The 19271-nt window shown below is 41.0% G+C and overlaps 1 protein-coding gene across 2 annotated transcripts in view; it reads left to right on the top strand.

Moving 5' to 3' along the window:
• The window catches only part of ZNF169 (zinc finger protein 169), a 53493-nt gene extending 37599 nt beyond the window's left edge, over positions 1-15894 (top strand). Inside the window, exon 5 of one of the 2 annotated variants that reach the window (XM_067744880.1) lies at positions 10722-15894. In XM_067744880.1, the coding sequence (XP_067600981.1) occupies positions 10722-12268 (1547 nt within the window). In that variant the 3' untranslated portion in view covers positions 12269-15894. Of the gene's footprint in view, positions 1-10718 lie in introns of both variants that reach the window. The other variant, XM_067744879.1, reaches the window with a different exon arrangement.
• The last annotated feature ends 3377 nt before the right edge of the window (positions 15895-19271 follow it).

The raw sequence follows: 19271 nt of genomic DNA, 5'->3' as shown, positions 1-19271 counted from the left end.
GCTGTACCAATTCACATTCCCACCAGCAGTGCAAGAGTGTTCCCTTTCTTCCACACCCTCTCCAGCATTATTGTTTCTAGATTTTTTGATGATGGCCATTCTGACTGGTGTGAGATGATATCTCATTGTACTTTTGATTTGCATTACTCTAATGATTAATGATGTTGAGCATTCTTTCATGTGTTTGTTCAAACTCTGTATATCTTCTTTGGAGAAATGTCTATTTAGGTCTTCTGCCCATTCTTGGATTGCGTTGTTTGTTTTTTTGTTATTGAGCTGCATGAGCTGCTTGTAAATTTTGCAGATTAATCCTTTGTCAGTTGCTTCATTTGCCAACATTTTCTCCCATTCTGAGATTTGTCTTTTGGTCTTGTTTATGCTTTCCTTTGCTGTGCAAAAGCTTTTAAGTTTCAATAGGTCCCATTTGGTTATTGTTCTTTTTATTTCCATTTCTCTAGGAGGTGGGTCACAAAGGATCTTGCTGTCATTTATGTCATAGAGTGTTGTGCCTATGTTTTCCTCTTAGACTTTGATAGTTTCTGGCCTTACGTTTAGGTCTTTAATCCATTTTGAGCTTATTTTTGTGTATGGTGTTAGAGAGTGTTCTAATCTCATACTTTTACATGTACCTGTCCACTTTACCCAGCACCACTTATTGAATAGGCTGTTCTTTCTCCACTGTACATTCCTGCATCCTTTGTCAAACATAAGTGACCATATGTGCGTGGGTTTAACTCTGGGCTTTCTATCCTGTTCCATTGATCTATTTCTGTTTTTGTGCCAGTACCATACTGTCTTGATTACGGTAGCTTTGTAGTATAGTCTGAAGTCCGGGAGCCTGATTCCTCCAGCTCCGTTTTTTGTTCTCAAGCTTGCTTTGCCTATTCGGAATCTTTTGTGTCTCCATTACAAATTGTGAAACTTTTGTTCTAATTCTGTGAAAAATGCCAGTGGTAGTTTGATAGGGATTGCATTGAATCTGTAGATTGCTTTGGGTAGTAGAGTCATTTTCACAATGTTGATTCTACCAATCCAAGAACATGGTATATCTCTCCATCTATTTGTATCATCTTTAATTTCTTTCATCAGTGTCTTATAATTTTCTTCATACATGTCTTTTGTCTCCTTAGGTAGGTTTATTCCTAGATATTTTATTCTTTTTGTTGCAATGGTAAATGGGAGTGTTTTCTTGATTTCACTTTCAGATTTTTCATCCTTAGTATGTAAGAATGCCAGAGATTTCTGTGCATTAATTTTGTATCCTGCTACTTTACCAAATTCATTGGTTAGCTCTAGTAGTTTTCTGGTAGCATCTTTAGGATTCTCTGTGTATAGTATCATGTCTTCTGCAAACAGTGACAGCTTTATTTCTTCTTTTCCGATTTGGATCCCTTTTATTTCCTTTTCTTCTCTGATTGCTGTGGCTAAAACTTCCAGAACTATGTTGAATAATAGTGGTGAGAGTGGGCAACCTTGTCTTGTTCCTGATCTTAGTGGAAATGCTTTCAGTTTTTCACCGTTCAGGACGATGTTGGCTGTGGGTTTGTCATATATGTCTTTTATTATGTTGAGGAAAGTTCTCTCTATGCCTACTTTCTGCAGGGTTTTTATCATACATGGGTGTTGAACTTTGTCGAAAGCTTTCTCTGCATCCATTGAGATGACCATATGGTTTTTCTCCTTCAGTTTGTTAATATGGTGTATCACATTGATTGATTTGCGTATATTGAAGAATCCTTGCATTCCTGGAATAAACCCCACTTGATCATGGTGTATGATCCTCTTAATGTGCTGTTGGATTATGTTTGCTAGTTTTTATTGAGGATTTTTGCATCTATGTTCATCAATGATATTGGCCTGTAGTTTTCTTTCTTTGTGATATCCTTGTCTGGTTTTGATATCAGGGTGATGGTGGCCTCGTAGAATGAGTTTGGGAGTGTTCCTCCCTCTGCTATATTTTGGAAGAGTTTGAGAAGGATAGGTGTTAGCTCTTCTCTGAATGTTTGATAGAATTCGCCTGTGAAGCCATCCAGTCCTGGGCTTTTGTTTGTTGGAAGATTTTTAATCACAGTTTCAATTTCAGTGCTTGTGATTGGTCTGTTCATATTTTCTACTTCTTCCTGATTCAGTCTTGGCAGGTTGTGCATTTCTAAGAACTTGTCCATTTTTTCCAGGTTGTCCATTTTATTGGCATAGGGTTGCTTGTAGTAATCTCTCGTGATCTTTTGTATTTCTGCAGTGTCAGTTATTACTTCTCCTTTTTCATTTCTAATTCTATTGATTTGAGTCTTCTCCCTTTTTTTCTTGATGAGTCTGGCTAATGGTTTATCAATTTTTTTATCTTCTCAAAGAACCAGCTTTTAGTTTTATTGATCTTTACTATCATTTCCTTCATTTCTTTTTCATTTATTTCTTTTTTTTTTTTTAATTAATTAATTTATTTATGGCTGTGTTGGGCCTTCCCTGCGGCATGCGGGCTTTCTCTAGCTGTGGCGAGCAGAAGCCACTGTTCGTTGCCAGGGCATGTGGGATCTTCCCAGGCCAGGGCTTGAACCCATGTCCCCTGTGTTGGCAGGCAGATTCCCAACCACCACGCCACCAGGGAAGTCCCTTCGTTTATTTCTGATCTGATTTTTATGATTTCTTTCCTTCTGCTAACTTTGGGTTTTTTTGTTCTTCTTTCTCTAATTGCTTTAGGTGCAAGTTTAGGTTGTTTATTCAAGATGTTTCCTGTTTCTTAAGGTAGGATTGTATTGCTATACACTTCGCTCTTAGAACTGCTTTTGCTGCATCCCATCAGTTTTGGGTTGTCGTGTCTCCATTGTCATTTGTTTCTAGGTATCTTTTGATTTCCTCTTTGATTTCTTCAGTGATCACCTCGTTATTAAGTAGTGTATTGTTTAGCCTCCATGTGTTTGTATTTTTTACAGATCTTTTCCTGTAATTGATATCTAGTCTCATAGCATTGTGGTCGGAAAAGATACTTGATAAAATTTTAATTTTCTTAAATTTACCAAGGTTTGATTTGTGATCCAAGATATGATCTATCCTGGAGAATGTTCCATGAGGACTTGAGAAAAATGTGTATTCTGTTGTTTTTGGATGGAATGTCCTATACATATCAATTAAGTCCATCTTGTTTAATGTATCATTTAAAGCTTGTGTTTCCTTATTTATTTTCATTTTGGATGATCTGTCCATTGGTGAAAGTGGGGTGTTAAAGTCCCCTACTATGAATGTGTTACTGCTGATTTCCCATTTTATGGCTGTTAGTATTTGACTTATGTATTGAGGTGCTCCTATGTTGGGTGCACAAATATTTACAATTGTTATATGTTCTTCTTGGATCGATCCCTTGATCATTATGTAGTGTCCTTCCTTGTCTCTTGTAATAGTCTTTATTTTAAAGTCTATTTTGTCTGATATGTGTATTGCTACTCCAGCTTTGTTTTGATTTTCATTTGCATGTAATATCTTTTTCCATCCACTCACTTTCAGTATGTATGTGTCTCTAGGTCTGAAGTGGGTCTCTTGTAGACAGCATATATATGGGTCTTGTTTTTGTATCCATTCAGCCAGTCTGTGTCTTCTGGTCGGAGCTTTTAATCCATTTACATTTAAGGTAATTATCGATATGTATGTTCCTATTCCCATTTTCTTAATTGCTTTGGGTTTGTTATTGTAGGTCTTTTCTTTCTCTTGTGTTTCTTGCCTAGAAAAGGTTCTTTACCATTTGTTGAAAAGCTGGTTTTGTGGTGCTGAACTCTCTCAGCTTTTGCTTGTCTGTAAAGGTTTTAATTTCTCCATCAAATGTGAATGAGATCCTTGCTGGGTAGAGTAATCTTGGTTGTAGGTTTTTCTCCTTCATCACTTTAAATATATCCTGCCAGTCCCTTCTGGCTTGCAGAGTTTCTGCTGAAAGATCAGCTGTTAACCTTATGGGGATTCCCTTGTGTGTTATTTGTTGTTTTTCCCTTGCTGCTTTTAATCTGTTTTCTTTGTATTTAATTTTTGATAGTTTGATTAATATGTGTCTTGGTGTGTTTCTCCTTGGATTTACTCTGTATGGGACTCTCTGTGCTTCCTGGACTTGATTAACTATTTCCCTTCCCATATTAGGGAAGTTTTCAACTATAATCTCTTCAAATATTTTCTCAGTCACTTTCTTTTTCTCTTCTTCTTCTGGAACCCCTATGATTCGACTGTTGGTGCATTTAATGTTGTCCCAGAGGTCTCTGAGACTGTCCTCAGTTCTTTTCATTCTTTTTTCTTTATTCTGCTCGGCAGTAGTTATTTCCACTATTTTATCTTCTAGGTCAATTATCCGTTCTTCTGCCTCAGTTATTCTGCTATTGGTCCCTTCTAGAGTATTTTTAATTTCATTTATTGTGTTGTTCATCGTTGCTTGTTTCCTCTTTAGTTCTTCTAGGTCCTTGTTAAATGTTTCTTGATTTTGTCTATTCTATTTCCAAGATTTTGGATCATCTTTACTACCATTATTCTGAATTCTTTTTCAAGTAGACTGCCTATTTCCTCTTCATTGTTAGGTCTGGTGGGTTTTTATCTTGCTCCTTCATCTGCTGTGTGTTTTTCTGTCTTCTCATTTTGCTTATCTTACTGTGTTTGGGGTCTCCTTATTGCAGGCTGCAGGTTCATAGTTCCCGTTGTTTTTGGTATCTGTCCCCAGTGGCTAATGTTGTTAACGTGGGTTGTGTAGGCTTCCTGGTGGAGGGGACTCGTGCCTGTGTTCTGGTGGATGAGGCTGGGTCTTGTCTTTCTGGTGGGCAGGTCCATGTCTGGTGGTGTGTTTTGGCATGTCTGTGGACTTATTATGATTTTAGGCAGCCTCTCTGCTAATGGGTGGGGTTGTGTTCCTGTTTTGCTAGTTGTTTGGCATAGGGTGTCCAGCACTGTAGCTTGCTTGTCGTTGAGTGAAGCTGGGTGTTGGTATTGAGATGGAGATCGCTGGGAGATTTTTGCTGTTTGATATTACGTGCACCTGGGAGGTCTCTTGTGGACCAGTGTCCTGAAGTTGGCTCTCCCACCTCAGCGGCACAGCACTGACTCCTGGCTGCAGCACCAAGAGCGTTTCATCCACACGGCTCAGAATAAAAGGGAGAAAATATAGAAGGAAAGAAAGAGGATGAAAGAAAATAAAGAAAGATAAAATAAAGTTATTAAAATAAAAAATAATTATTAAGAAAAAAGTGTTTTTAGAAAGTAAAACAAAAAAACCGGACAGATAGAACCCTAGGACAAATGGTGAAAGCAAAGCTATACAGAGTAAAGCTCACACAGAAGCATACACATACACACTCAGAAAAAGAGCAAAAGGGGAAAAAATAATAAATGTTGCTCTCAACATCCACCTCCTCAATTTGGGATGATCCATTGTCTATTCAGGTATTCCACAGATGCTGGGTGTATCTAGTTGACTGGAGATTTAATCCGCTGCTCCTGAGGCTGCTGGGAGAGATTTCCCTTTGTCTTCTTTGTTCTCACAGCTCCCTGGGTTCAGCTTTGGATTTGGCCCCGCCTCTGCATGTAGGTCGCTGGAGGGCATCTGTTCGTCGCTCAGACAGGACAGGTTAAAGAAGCCACTGATTCGGGGGCTCTGGCTTACACAGGCTGTGGAGAGGGAGGGGCACGATGCGGGGCGAGCCTGCGGCGACAGAGGCTGGCATGATGTTGCACCAGCCTGAGGTGCACTGTGCGTTCTCCCGGGGAAGTTGTCCCTGGATCCCAGGACCCTGGCTGTGGCAGGCTCCACAGGCTACCCGGAAGGGAGGTGTGGATAGTGACCTGTGCTCGCACACAGGCTTCTTGGTGGCGACAGCAGCAGCCTTAGCGTCTCATACCCGTCTCTGGGGTCCGCGCTGGTAGCCACGGCTTGCGCCCGTCTCTGGAGCTCCTTTAAGCAGCGCTCTTAATCCCCTCTCCTCGTGCACCAGGAAACAAAAAGGGAAGAAAAAGTCTCTTGCCTCTTCAGCAGGTCCAAACTTTTTCCCGGACTCCCTCCTGGCTAGCCGTCGTGCACTAACCCCTTCAGGGTGTGTTCACGCCGCCAGTCCTCTCCCTGCGCTCCAACCAAAGCCCAAGCCTCAGCTCCCATCCCCGCCCACCCCGGCGGGTGAGCAGAGAAGCCTCTCAGGCTAATGAGTGCTGGTTGGCACTGATCCTCTGTGCAGGAATCTCTCCGCTTTGCCCTCTGCACCCCTGTTGCTATGCTCTCCTCCGCGGCCTTGAATCTTCCCCCCTCTGCCAACTGCAGTCTCCGCCCGGGAAGGGGCTTCCTAGTGTGTGGAAACCTTTCCTCCTTCATAGCTCCCTCCCACTGGTGCAGGTCCCATCCCTATTCTTTTGTCTCTGTTTATTCTTGTTTCTTTTGCCCTACCCAGTTATGTGGGGAGTTTCTTGCCTTTTGGAAGGTCTTAGGTCTTCTGCCAGCATTCAGTAGGTGTTCTGTAGGAGTTGTTCCACATGTAGATGTATTTCTGATGTATCTGTGGGGAGGAAGGTGATCTCTGCGTCTTACTCTTCCGCCGTCTTCCTGAAAATACCCGCGAAATCTTAAGTGTACTGGTCTGTGAGTTCAAACGATGCATATACCTCCAAAACCCAAACTTTATCAAAATACAGATCATTACTGTTATCCACATAGTTCCCTTGCGGCCCATCCCAGTAAACCCCTGCTCCTACCCCTCAGAGGTACCACTGTTCTGATTTTATTTCACCATTGATTAGTTTGGCCCACCATACAATTTTGCATTAATGGAATCATTTAATATGTTGTTTGTTTAAGGCTTCTTTCACTCAGTAGTTTGTTTTTTGTTTTTGTTTTTGTTTTTCTTGCGGTATGCGGGCCTCTCACTGCTGTGGCCTCTCCCGTTGTGGAGCACAGGCTCCAGATGCGCAGGCTTAGCAGCCATGGCTCACGGGCCTAGCCGCTCCGTGGCATGTGGGATATTCCCGGGCTGAGGCATGAACCTGTGTCCCCTGCATCGGCAGGCGGACTCCCAACTACTGCACCACCAGGGAAGCCCGACTCGGTATAGTTTTTAAACTTCATCCATGTTGTTGCATACATCAGTAGTCTGTTCTTTTTTTTAACATCAAATAGCATTCAATTATATGAATATATGACTGTTTATTCATTCTCCTTAATAGACACCTTGATGGCTTCCAGTTTTTAGTCATTTTAAAAAAGTTGCTATTGGGCTTCCCTGGTGGTGCAGTGGTTGAGAGTCCGCCTGCCGATGCAGGGGACATGGGTTCGTGCCCTGGTCTGGGAAGATCCCACATGCTGCAGAGCGGCTGGGCCCGTGAGCCATGGCAGCTGAGCCTGCGCGTTCGGAGCCTGTGCTCCACAACGGGAGAGGCCACAACAGGGAGAGGCCCGCGTACCGCAAAAAGAAAAAAAAAAAAGTTGCTATTAACATTCTTCTGCTGAGAATTTTTTGTTTGTTTTTGGTAAACCTTTGTTTTCATTTCCTTTGGATAAATACCTAGGGTATATTAGTTTTCTAGGGTTGCTGTAATAAATTACCACAAACTTAGAGGCTTAAAACAAAGAAATTTATTCTTTCACAGTTCAGCATCAACATACTGGAGGGGCTGGTTCCTTCTGGAGGTTTTGAAATGGAGTCTGTTCTTTGTCTCCCTTAGGTTCTGGTGGTTGCTTACAATCCCTAGTATTCCTTGGCTTGTAGCCGTATCACTCTAATCTCTGCCTCTGTGGTTACATAGGCTGCTTCCTTCTATATGTATCTGTATCCAAATCACCCTCTCCTTGTGAGGATTCCAGTCATTGAATTAAAGCTCATTCTAATCCAGTATAACCTCATCTTAACTTGATTACATCTGCAAAGACTCTATTTCAAAAGAAGGCCACATTCACATGTTCCAGGTTGATATTAATTTTGGTGGGATAATATTCATTCAACTCAGTACACTGAGTCATAGGGTAACTGTATGTGTAGTTTTATAAGAAACGACTAGAACTTTTCCAGAGTGGTTGTACAATTTCTCACTTCCATGAATAACAAACACATGAGAGTTCCTGTCACTTCACATCTTCCCCGACAGTTTTCATTTTATTTCTGGTGATGGATGTGTAGAGTTATCTCATGGGGGTTTCCATTTTGCTGACACTTAATGACAGTGAAACCTTCTGTATGCTTTTTGATCATTAATATGCATCATATACCTTACTTTGTGAGGTATACATTCAAATCTTTTTCCAATTTTTCTGCATTGTTTTTATTATTGAGTTCTATGAGTTCTTTATTAATCCTGGATACCAGTCCATTGTCATTTGTACATTTTGCAAACATCCTCTCAGTCTGAAACTTTTCTGTTCATTTTCTTAACAATAACTTCTGATGAGCAGATATTTAATATTGAGGAAGTCTAATTTTCCTCTGTCATGGCAACCTGTGACCAGCAAAGTTAATACATAAAATTAACCATCACATATGCTAATATTTCTTTTATATTTTCTTAAAATCACAGAGATGGCATATTATGAAAGTTGTCCAATTTCCAGGGATTAATTCTGATTAATATTGAACATGTTCCCTTTCTACATTTGTGGACCAAGTCTTAAAATTCTTTAAATTGTTTAAAAGCAGTGAATGCACAGCATTCCTTCTTCTGCTGTAATCCAGTGTCTATGGTCATTTGTTTAACTCACTGCTATACTTTCCTTTCTCACAACTGCAGCTGCAGAAGGCAAAATTTCTTTAAGGAGCCATTAGACATGGATTTTTTTTTCCTTTGGAACGTTTAAGTTCATGTACAATTACTGAAGTAGTTACTGGTCTGAAAAATCAATTGGCATGAGAGCAGCTGTAGATTATAAAAGAATTTATAAACTGATTAACTTTTTTCTACATCATGGAAATTTTTGTGACTAAGTGAAAAGCATTACCTTGGTAACATTTTGTTTTTTATTTCTCCTTCTATTGAGGAACTTCTGGATGTTTAAAACCAAAGTGAACTTTGTAATTCTTAATCACTTTTAGCTAAAATTTGCCACATTACTAGATAGGCACAAAAATGATGAATGAGTAGTCATATTAGAGGCTATAGTTCCGATAAGGGCAGCGTTAACTATTTAAATCAGTCACCGTATTTTATACAGAAGACACTGAACGGCACACCTGTAATGATGTGCCATTTACCACTGGCCTTAGACTTTATGCCTAGGCAGGAGAATAAACAGGCCAAGGAGAAGGCAGGGGCTGCTTTTCTCTCCCCATCACAGACAAGGAGACCGTAGTGCAATACTGAAAGCTCAGCTGTCAGAACTTTAGAATTACAACAAAGTATTTCTTGGAAACTGCAGGCCAGAAACGTACATACATGCCACGAATTTCGAAAATGTGGACAGCCTAGCTTAACAAAATAAACTGACTGATAGTTCAATGAGCTGAACTAGAGACCAACCATGGTGGGACCCCTGACTGAAAGGATGTTCACTTTCACAGTGAAAGTCCAGCAGGGTCAGCACTTGTGATTATCAAGGCCATTTCACAGGAGCTTCTAGGTCTAGCAACACACACACACACACACACACACACACAGAACTAAATTTACTGAATTGTTTGCTGAGGGGCTTTTAAGTGTTAGGAAGGGGTTTCATGGTAGCTCTTCTTATTAGTATTGAAAACTAGCCTCTTAGACCAGATGGAATGAGTAGTTTTCTGTAAAAGGGTCAGGTCGTAAATATTTTAGTCTTTGTAGCCTTTATGTTCTGTGTTGCAACTACTCACCTTTGTTGTTGTATGTGAAAGCTTCCATAGACACAACATGAAGACAGAGTGTGGCTGTGGTCTAATAGACCTTTATTTACAAAACACCTAGTTGGCTGTAGTTTGCTGCCCAGTATTATAGATGGTTCATAAAATACTTTTGATTGATGAAGAAAGAATCAGGTAGGTCTGCAAAGGCTTCTGGCAGATAGAAGCAGAGTAATGGAGCAAGGCATACAAATTTGATATCTGTTAGAGCTATTTTAGGTGGAAATTTTTCCATTTACAACAGTTAAAAAAAAAAAAACAACACTGCGAAAAGCAGGTCTTGGTGGAGTCAAAATCCTTTAATGGGTTGCAGGCCTAGACTATGTTTTTGTGTTTTACTGCTGAATTCACACTCCCAGATAGAGAACCCACTGCATAATGCTCTAGGAAATACTTGTTTAGGATGGGGGAAACACCTTCCAGTTCATTTCCCACATGGGTCTCTGACCTGTCCTCTCTATTGCCTCCACCATGGGGCCTCTAGGTGGAGTGACTCCCTTTTTTGACTCCATCCTTTCTTGTAGGAAATGTCCCTAAAGAAATTTGTAATAAGTTATGTAGTTTAACTCTCAGTAAAAGCATATATTTGCAGATATTGTTTACATCAGTGTTAATGACTGCGGCTTGTAAGATAATTGTATTGGGGGCAGATGTACAACTCTAATGGCAGCAATTTATAGGGCTAGAGCTGCCTGTGATGCTTTCTTAAAACTATTTAAGCTGGGCTGATATTTAGAGCTGGCTCATTGTGTGGGTTTTATGTGTTGTAAAAGGATATACATTAATGTGTCACCCTGGGATGAAAGGTAGGTCTGTGAAGGAAATCTTTGCTGTGGGAACATCTGAGGAATGACTGCTGGACAAGTGTTACCATCCACAAGGTACCTGTGGTGATTCTGACCGACACTTTCTCTCCAGCAGAACCAAGAACAGAATTCCAGCCCCATCTCTCCTGCCCAGTGAGTTTTTCCAGTCCACAGTTCCTCCATCAGTATGTGCTCTGCGGTCACTTCCCTCAGATCTTCCCAGGTTCATCTGCAGGAAGCCACTTCCTACTAGAAGCTCCAAGCTGCTCGAGTAACAAAGCAGAAGATGGAGAGAGAGAAGGCTCTTGCACTGTGTTTGGGAGGCCGCGGCTGAGCGGGACTTCAAGGGCATTCTTCAGCCCATCTCAAGGTCAGCCAGTAGACCAGGAAGGCAACAGTGGTGGAGGAATAGATCAGGGGGTGATCCCTGAGGAGACAGATGCAATGTTGACAGGGGCAGACATCTCAGAATCTGGAGCAGTCATATGTGAAAAATACAGACTAGGACTTAGCACAAAGTCAAGCCTCTTTAGCCTCCAGAAGCTTCATGTGTGCCCTGAATGTGGCAGAAGCTTCTACCAGAGGTCAGACCTTATCAAGCACCAGAGGACACACACGGGGGAGAAGCCCTATAGTTGTAGGGAGTGTGGGCGAGGCTTTGGCCGGAAGTCCTCCCTCACCATACACCAGAGGAAACACTCAGGGGAGAAGCCCTACATGTGTAGGGAGTGTGGGCGACACTTCAGGTATACATCCTCCCTAACTAACCATAAGAGGATACACTCTGGGGAGAGACCCTTTGTATGTCAGGAGTGTGGGCGAGGCTTTCGCCAGAAGATTGCCCTCATCCTGCACCAGAGGACACACTTGGAGGAGAAGCCTTTTGTGTGTCCAGAGTGTGGAAGAGGCTTTTGCCAGAAGGCATCACTCCTCCAACACCGTAGCTCACATTCGGCTGAGAGGCCCTTCTTGTGCCTTGAGTGTGGGCGCGGCTTCAGGCAGCAGTCGCTGCTCCTCAGTCATCAAGTCACACACTCAGGGGAGAAGCCTTATGTTTGTGCCGAGTGTGGGCACAGCTTTCGCCAAAAGGTCACTCTCATCAGACACCAGAGAACACACACAGGGGAGAAGCCTTACATGTGCTCTGAGTGTGGGCGTGGCTTTAGCCAGAAAGTCTCCCTCATGGGCCACCAGAGGACACACACGGGTGAGAAGCCTTATGTGTGCCCTGAGTGTGGGCGTGGTTTTGGTCAGAAGGTCACCCTCATCAGACACCAGAGGACGCATACTGGGGAGAAGCCTTATCTGTGCTCTGAGTGTGGACGTACCTTTGGCTTCAAGTCACTCCTCACCAGACACCAGAGGACACATTCAGGGGAGGAGGCTGATGTGTACGGAGTATGTGAGCAAAGACTTGGTCAGAAGACCCACCTCACCTCTGACCAGAGGACATACTCAGGAGAAAAGCCGTGTGTGTGTGATGAGTGTGGACGTGGCTTTGGCTTCAAGTCAGCCCTCATCAGACATCAGCGGACCCATTCAGGAGAGAAGCCATATGTGTGCAGGGAGTGCGGTCGTGGCTTTAGCCAGAAGTCTCACCTCCACAGACATAAGAGGACCAAGTCTGGCCATCACCTCCTGCCACAAGAGCTGTTCTCTTGACGTTTCCTTTCTTTTCCCCATGAGTGTGTAGATGGCAGAAATCACTAGGAAATGTTCCACTTTCCTTAAATTCAGTCGAGGAAAAAAATGTTGCATTCTTTCAGTGATCTTAAGATAGTTGATTTATGGTTTACTTCTTGCACTAACATTGTGTTTTAATTTGCTAGGGCTGCCATAACAAAATACCACAGACGTGGTGGCTTAAAGAACAGAAGTTTGTTTTTTCAAAGTTCTTGAGACTGGAAGTCTAAGATCAATGTGTAGGCAGTTTGGTTTTTACTGAAGTCTCGCCCCTTGGCTTGCAGATGATTGCATTCTTGCTGAGTCCTGAATGGCCTTTTTTCTGTGTGTGTGCTTCCCTGGTATCTCTCTTCTTCTGAGGACACCAGCCATAGTGGGTTAGGGCTCCACCCTATAACCTCATAATATTTACCTTTAAAAGTCACATTGTAGGTTATGGCTTCAGTGTATGAATTTGGGGGAACAATTCAGTCTTAACAACTCAGCCCTCTGGACCCCCCAGATTCATATTCTTCACATACAAAATACATTCACCCCATCTTAAAAGCTGCAAACATCTTAACCCATTCCAGTATCAACTCTAAATTCAAAATCTCACCTAAATCTCTTCTAAATTGAGTGTGGATGAGAGTAGAGGTATGTTTCATCCTTTGGCACAATTTCTTTCCAGCTGTGAACCTGTGAACCAGACAAGTTATTCGCTTCCAAAATACAATGATAGGATAATCAGAGAATTCACATTTCCATTCTAAAAGTGGAAAGAAGGATTTCTGGGTCCCAAGCAAGTTTAAAACCTTGCAAGGCAAATTATGTTAGTTGTTAAGGCTTGAGAATAATCTTTAGCTATGTATCCTGCCCTCTGGTCCCACTGGGGTGGCAGCCCCACCTTCTGGTCTCACTGGGAAGGCAGCGGTGATACCTGGCCCACTGAAACCATGGAAGAACCATACGGCTCCTCAGACATTTATTCTCTGGGCCTGTTTTGGAAATGGCAGACCTGCTGGTCTCTCTTTCACCTTTGGGGTCATTCTTTCCTTTTCTTGATGGATAATGTGTTTGTAGTCAGATAGATAGCTCTATTTTCCCTTCTTGTAGAATCTCAGAAATCTGACAGCCTGCCTTCATTCTGTCCCATCTAGGTCACCTTTAGTTCTACTAAGATGGTTGACTGGTTCCAAACTTACCTCTCTGTCTTATTTATTTATTTATTTTATTTATTTATTTTTGGCTGTGTTGGGTCTTCTTTGTTGCGTACGCACTTTCTCAAGTTGCGGCGAGTGGGGGCTACTCTTCGTTGTGTTGCGCGTGCTTCTCATTGAGGTGGCTTCTCTTGTTGTGGAGCATGGGCTCTAGGCACGTAGGCTTCAGTAGTTGTGGCATGTGGGCTTCAGTAGTTGTGGGAAAAGGGCTCAGTAGTTGTGCCTTATAGGCTCTAGAGTGCAAGCTCAGTACTTGTGGCACACAGGCTTAGTTGCTCCACGGCATGTGGGATCTTTCTGGACCAGGGCTTGAACCCGTGTTCCCTGCACTGGCAGGCAGATTCTTTTTTTTTTTTTTTTTTAAATCCTTATTGGAGTATAATTGCTTTACAATGGTGTGTTAGTTTCTGCTTTATAACAAAATGAATCAGTTATACATATACATATGTTCCCATATCTCTTCCCTCTTGCGTCTCCCTCCCTCCCGCCCTCCCTATCCCACCCCTCTAGGTGGTCACAAAGCACCGAGTTGATCTCCCTGTGCTATGCGGCTGCTGTAAAACTAGCTGTTTTACAATTGGTAGTGTATATATGTCCATGCCACTCTCTCACTTTGTCGCAGCTTATTTTCTCCCATTCTGAGTGTTGTCTTTTAGTCTTCTTTATGGTTTCCGTTGCTGTGCAAAAGCTTTTAAATTCAATAGGTCCCATTTGTTTATTTTTGTTTTTATTTCCATTTCTCTAGCAGGTGGGTCAAAAAGGATCTTGCTGTGATTTATGTCATAGAGTGTTCTGCCTATGTTTTCCTCTAAGAGTTTGATAGTTTTTGGCCTTACATTTAGGTCTTTACTCCATTTCGAGCTTATTTTTGTGTATGGTGTTAGGGAGTGTTCTAATCTCATACTTTTACATGTAGCTGTCCAGTTTTCCCAGCACCACTTATTGAAGAGGCTGTCCTTTCTCCACTGTACATTCCTGCATCCTTTGTCAAAGATAAGGTGACCATATGTGCATGGGTTTATCTCTGGGCTTTCTATCCTGTTCCATTGATCTATATTTCTCTTTTTCTGCCAGTACCATACTGTCTTGATTACTGTACCTTTGTAATATAGTCTGAAGTCAGGGAGCCTGATTCCTCCAGCTCCGTTTTTCGTTCTCAAGATTGCTTTGGCTATTCGGGGTCTTTTGTGTTTCCATACAAATTGTGAAATTTTTTGTTCTAGTTCTGTGAAAAATGCCAGTGGTAGTTTGATAGGGATTGCATTGAATCTGTAGATTGCTTTGGGTAGTAGTCATTTTCACAATGTTGATTCTTCCAATCCAAGAACATGGTATATCTCTCCATCTATTTGTATCATCTTTAATTTTTTTCTTCATTCTCTTATAATTTTCTGCATACAGTTCTTTTGTCTCCTTAGGTAGGTTCCTTCCTAGATATTTTATTCTTTTTGTTGCAATGGTAAATGGGAGTGTTTTCTTGATTTCACTTTCAGATTTTTCATCATTAGTGTATAGGAATGCCAGAGATTTCTGTGCGTTAATTTTATATACTGCTACTTTTCCAAATTCATTGATTAGCTCTAGTAGTTTTCTGGTAGCATCTTTAGGATTCTCTATGTATAGTATCATGTCATCTGCAAACAGTGACAGCTTTACTCCTTCTTTTCCAATTTGGATTCCTTTTATTTCCTTTTCTTCTCTGATTGCTGTGGCTAAAACTTCCAAAACTATGTTGAATAATAGTGGTGAGAGTGGGCAACCTTGTCTTCTTCCTGATCTTAGTGGAAATGGTTTCAGTTTTTCACCATTGAGGACGATCTTGGCTGTGGGTTTGTCGTAAATGGCCTTTATTATGTTGAGGAAAGTTCCCTCTATGCCTACTTTCTGCAGGGTTTTTATCATAAATGGGTGTTGAATTTTGTCAAAAGCTTTCTCTGCATCTATTGAGATGATCATATGGTTTTTCTCCTTCAGTTTGTTAATATGGTGTATCACATTGATTGATTTGCGTATATTGAAGAATCCTTGCATTCCTGGAATAAACCCCACTTGATCATGGTGTATGATCCTTTTACTGTGCTGTTGGATTCTGTGTGCTAGTATTTTGTTGAGGATTTTTGTATCTATATTCATCAGTGATATTGGCCTGTAGTTTTCTTTCTTTGTGACATCCTTGTCTGGTTTTGGTATCAGGATGATGGTGGCCTCGTAGAATGAGTTTGGGAGTGTTCCTCCCTCTGCTATATTTTGGAAGTTTGAGAAGGATAGGTGTTAGCTCTTCTCTAAATGTTTGATAGAATTCACCTGTGAAGTCATCTGGTCCTGGGCTTTTGTTTGTTGGAAGATTTTTGTTTTGTTTTGTTTTCTTTTTGTTTTTATTTTTTGTTTGTTTGTTCTTGTTTTTTTTTTTTTGCAGTACACGGGCCTCTCACTGTTGTGGCCTCTCCCACCGCGGAGTAACAGGCTCCAGACACGCAGGCTCAGCAGACATGGCTCACGGGCCCAGCCGTTGCACGGCACGTGGGATCCTCCCAGACCAGGACACGAATCTGCGCCCCCTGCATTGGCAGGCGTACTCCCAAACAATGCGCCACCAGGGAAGCCTTGTTGGAAGATTTATAATCACAGTTTCAATTTCAGTGCTTGTGATTGGTCTGTTCATATTTTCTATTTCTTCCTGATTCAGTCTTGGCAGGTTGTGCATTTCTAAGAATGTGTCCATTTCTTCCAGGTTGTCCATTTTATTGGCATAGAGTTGCTTGTAGTAATCTCTCATGATCTTTTGTATTTCTGCAGTGTCAGTTGTTACTTCTCCTTTTTCATTTCTAATTCCATTTATTTGAGTCTTCTTCCTTTTTTTCCTTATGGGTCTGGCTAATGGTTTATCAATTTTGTTTATCTTCTCAAAGAACCAGCTTTTAGTTTTATTGATCTTTGCTATCGTTTCCTTCATTTCTTTTTATTTCTGATCTGATCTTTATGATTTCTTTCCTTATGCTAAGTTTTGGGGGGTTTTTTTGTTCTTCTTTGTCTTATTGCTTTAGCTGCAAGTTTAGGTTGTTTATTTGAGATGTTTCCTGTTTCTCAAGGTAGGATTGTATTGCTATAAACTTCGCTCTTAGAACTGCTTTTGCTGCATCCCATAGGTTTTGGGTTGTTTTGTATCCATTGTCATTTGTGTCTAGGTATTTTTTGATTTGCTCTTTGATTTCTTCAGTGAACACTTCGTTATTAAGTAGTGTATTGTTTAGCCTCCATGTGTTTGTATTTTTTACAGATCTTTTCCTGTAATTGATATCTAGTCTTATAGCGTTGTGGTCGGAAAAGATACTTGATACGATTTCAATTTTCTTAAATTTACTAAGGCTTGATTTGTGACCCAAGATATGATCTATCCTGGAGAATGTTCCATGAGCACATGAGAAAAATGTGTATTCTGCTGTTTTTGGATGGAATGTCCTATACATATCAATTAAGTCCATCTTGTTTAATGTATCATTTAAAGCTTGTGTTTCCTTATTTATTTTCATTTTGGATGATCTGTCCATTGGTGAAAGTGGGGTGTTAAAGTCCCCTACTATGAATGTGTTACTGTTGATTTCCCCTTTTATGGCTGTTAGTATTTGCCTTATGTATTGAGGTGCTCCTATGTTGGGTGCATACATATTTACAATTGTTACATCTTCTTCTTGGATTGATCCCTTGTTCAATTATGTAGCGTCCTTCTTTGTCTCTTGTAATAGTCTTTATTTTAACATCTATTTTGTCTGATATGAGAATTGCTACTCCAGCTTTGTTTTGATTTCCATTTGCATGTAATATCTTTTTCCATCCCCTCACTTTCAGTGTGTATGTGTCCCTAGGTCTGAAGTGGGTCTCTTGTAGACAGCATATATATGGGTCTTGTTTTTGTATCCTTTCAGCCAGTCTGTGTCTTTTGGTGGGAGCATTTAATCCATTTACATTTAAGGTAATTATCGATATGTATGTTCCTATTCCCATTTTCTTAATTGCTTTTGGTTTGTTATTGTAGGTCTTTTCTTTCTCTTGTGTTTCTTGCTTAGAGAAGTTCCTTTAGCATTTGTTGTAAAGCTGGCTTGGTGGTGCTGAACTCTCTCACCTTTGCTTGTCTGTAAAGGTTTTAATTTCTCCATCAAATCTGAATGAGATCCTTGCTGGGTAGAGTAATCTTGGTTGTAGGTTTTTCTCCTTCATCACTTTAAATATGTCCAGCCACTCCCTTCTGGCTTGCAGAGTTACCGCTGAGAGATCAGCTGTTAACGTTATGGGGATTCCCTTGTGTGTTATTTGTTCTTTTTCCCTTGCTGCTTTTAATATATTTTCTTTGTATTTAATTTTTGACAGTTTGTTTAATATGTGTCTTGGTGTGTTTCTCCTTGGATTTATCATGTATGGGACTCTCTGTGCTTCCTGGACTTGATTAACTATTTCCTTTCCCATATTAGGGAAGTTTTCAACTATAATCTCTTAAAATATTGTCTCAGTCCCTTTCGTTTTTTCTTCTTCTTCTGGGACCCCTATAATTTGAATGTTGGTGCGTTTAATGTTGTCCCAGAGGTCTCTGAGACGGTCCTCAGTTCTTTTCATTCTTTTTTCTTTATTCTGCTCTGCAGTAGTAATTTCCACTATTTTATCTTCCAGGTCACTTATCTGTTCTTCTGCCTCAGTTATTCTGCTATTGATCCCTTCCAGAGTATTTTTAATTTCATTTTTTGTGTTGTTCATCATTCCTTTTCCCTCTTTAGTTCTTCTAGGTCCTTGTTAAATGTTTCTTGCATTTTGTCTATTCTATTTCCAAGATTTTGGATCACCTTTACTATCATTATTCTGAATTCTTTTTCAGGTAGACTGCCTATTTCCTCTTTATTTGTTAGGTCTGGTCGGTGTTTATCTTGTTTCTTCATCTGCTCTGTGTTTTTCTGTCTTCTCATTTTGCTTATGTTACTGTGTTTGGGGTCTCCTTTTTGCAGGGTGTAGGTTCGTAGTTCCCATTGTTTTTGGTGTCTGTCCCCAGTGGTTAAAGTTGGTTCAGCGGGTTGTGTAGGCTTTCTGGTGGAGGGGACTAGTGCCTGTGTTCTGGTGGATGAGGCTGGGTCTTGTCTTTCTGGTGGGTAGGTCCACGTCTGGTGGTGTGTTTTGGGGTGTTTGTGGACTTATTATGATTTTAGGCAGCCTCTCTGCTAATGGGTGTGTGTGTGTTTCTGTCTTGCTAGTTGTCTGGCATAGGGTGTCCAGCACTGTAGCTTGCTTGTTGTTGCTTGAAGCTAGGTGTTGGGTTGAGATGGAGATCTCTGGGAGATTTTCACTGTTTGATATTACGTGGAGCTGGGAGGTCTCTTGTGGATCAATGTCCTGAAGTTGGGTCTCCCACCTCAGAGGCACAGCACTGAATCCTGGCTGCAGCACCAAGAGCCTTTTATCCACACGGCTCAGAATAAAAGGGAGGAAAGGAAGGAAGAAAGAAAGAAAGAGAGAGAGAGAGAGAGAGAGCAAGAGAGAGAGAGAGAGAGAAAGGGAAACAGAAAGAAAGAAAGAAAGAAAGAAAGAAAGAAAGAAAGAAAGAAAGAAAGAAAGAAAGAAAGAAAGGATAAAAGTAAATAAATTAAGATAAAATAAAATAAAGTTATTAAAATAAAAAATAATTATCAAGGAAAACAATTTTTGTTAAAGAAAAAAACAACAAAAAACCCCAAAAGAAAATGGACGGACAGAACCCTAGGACAAATGGTGAAAGCAAAACTATAGAGACAAAAATCTCTCAC

Source organism: Pseudorca crassidens, chromosome 7 (genome assembly GCF_039906515.1).
Source record: "Pseudorca crassidens isolate mPseCra1 chromosome 7, mPseCra1.hap1, whole genome shotgun sequence".
Lineage (NCBI taxonomy): Eukaryota > Metazoa > Chordata > Mammalia > Artiodactyla > Delphinidae > Pseudorca > Pseudorca crassidens.
Note: the sequence above shows the minus strand (reverse complement) of the source record. Positions and strands in the feature narration are given on the sequence as shown.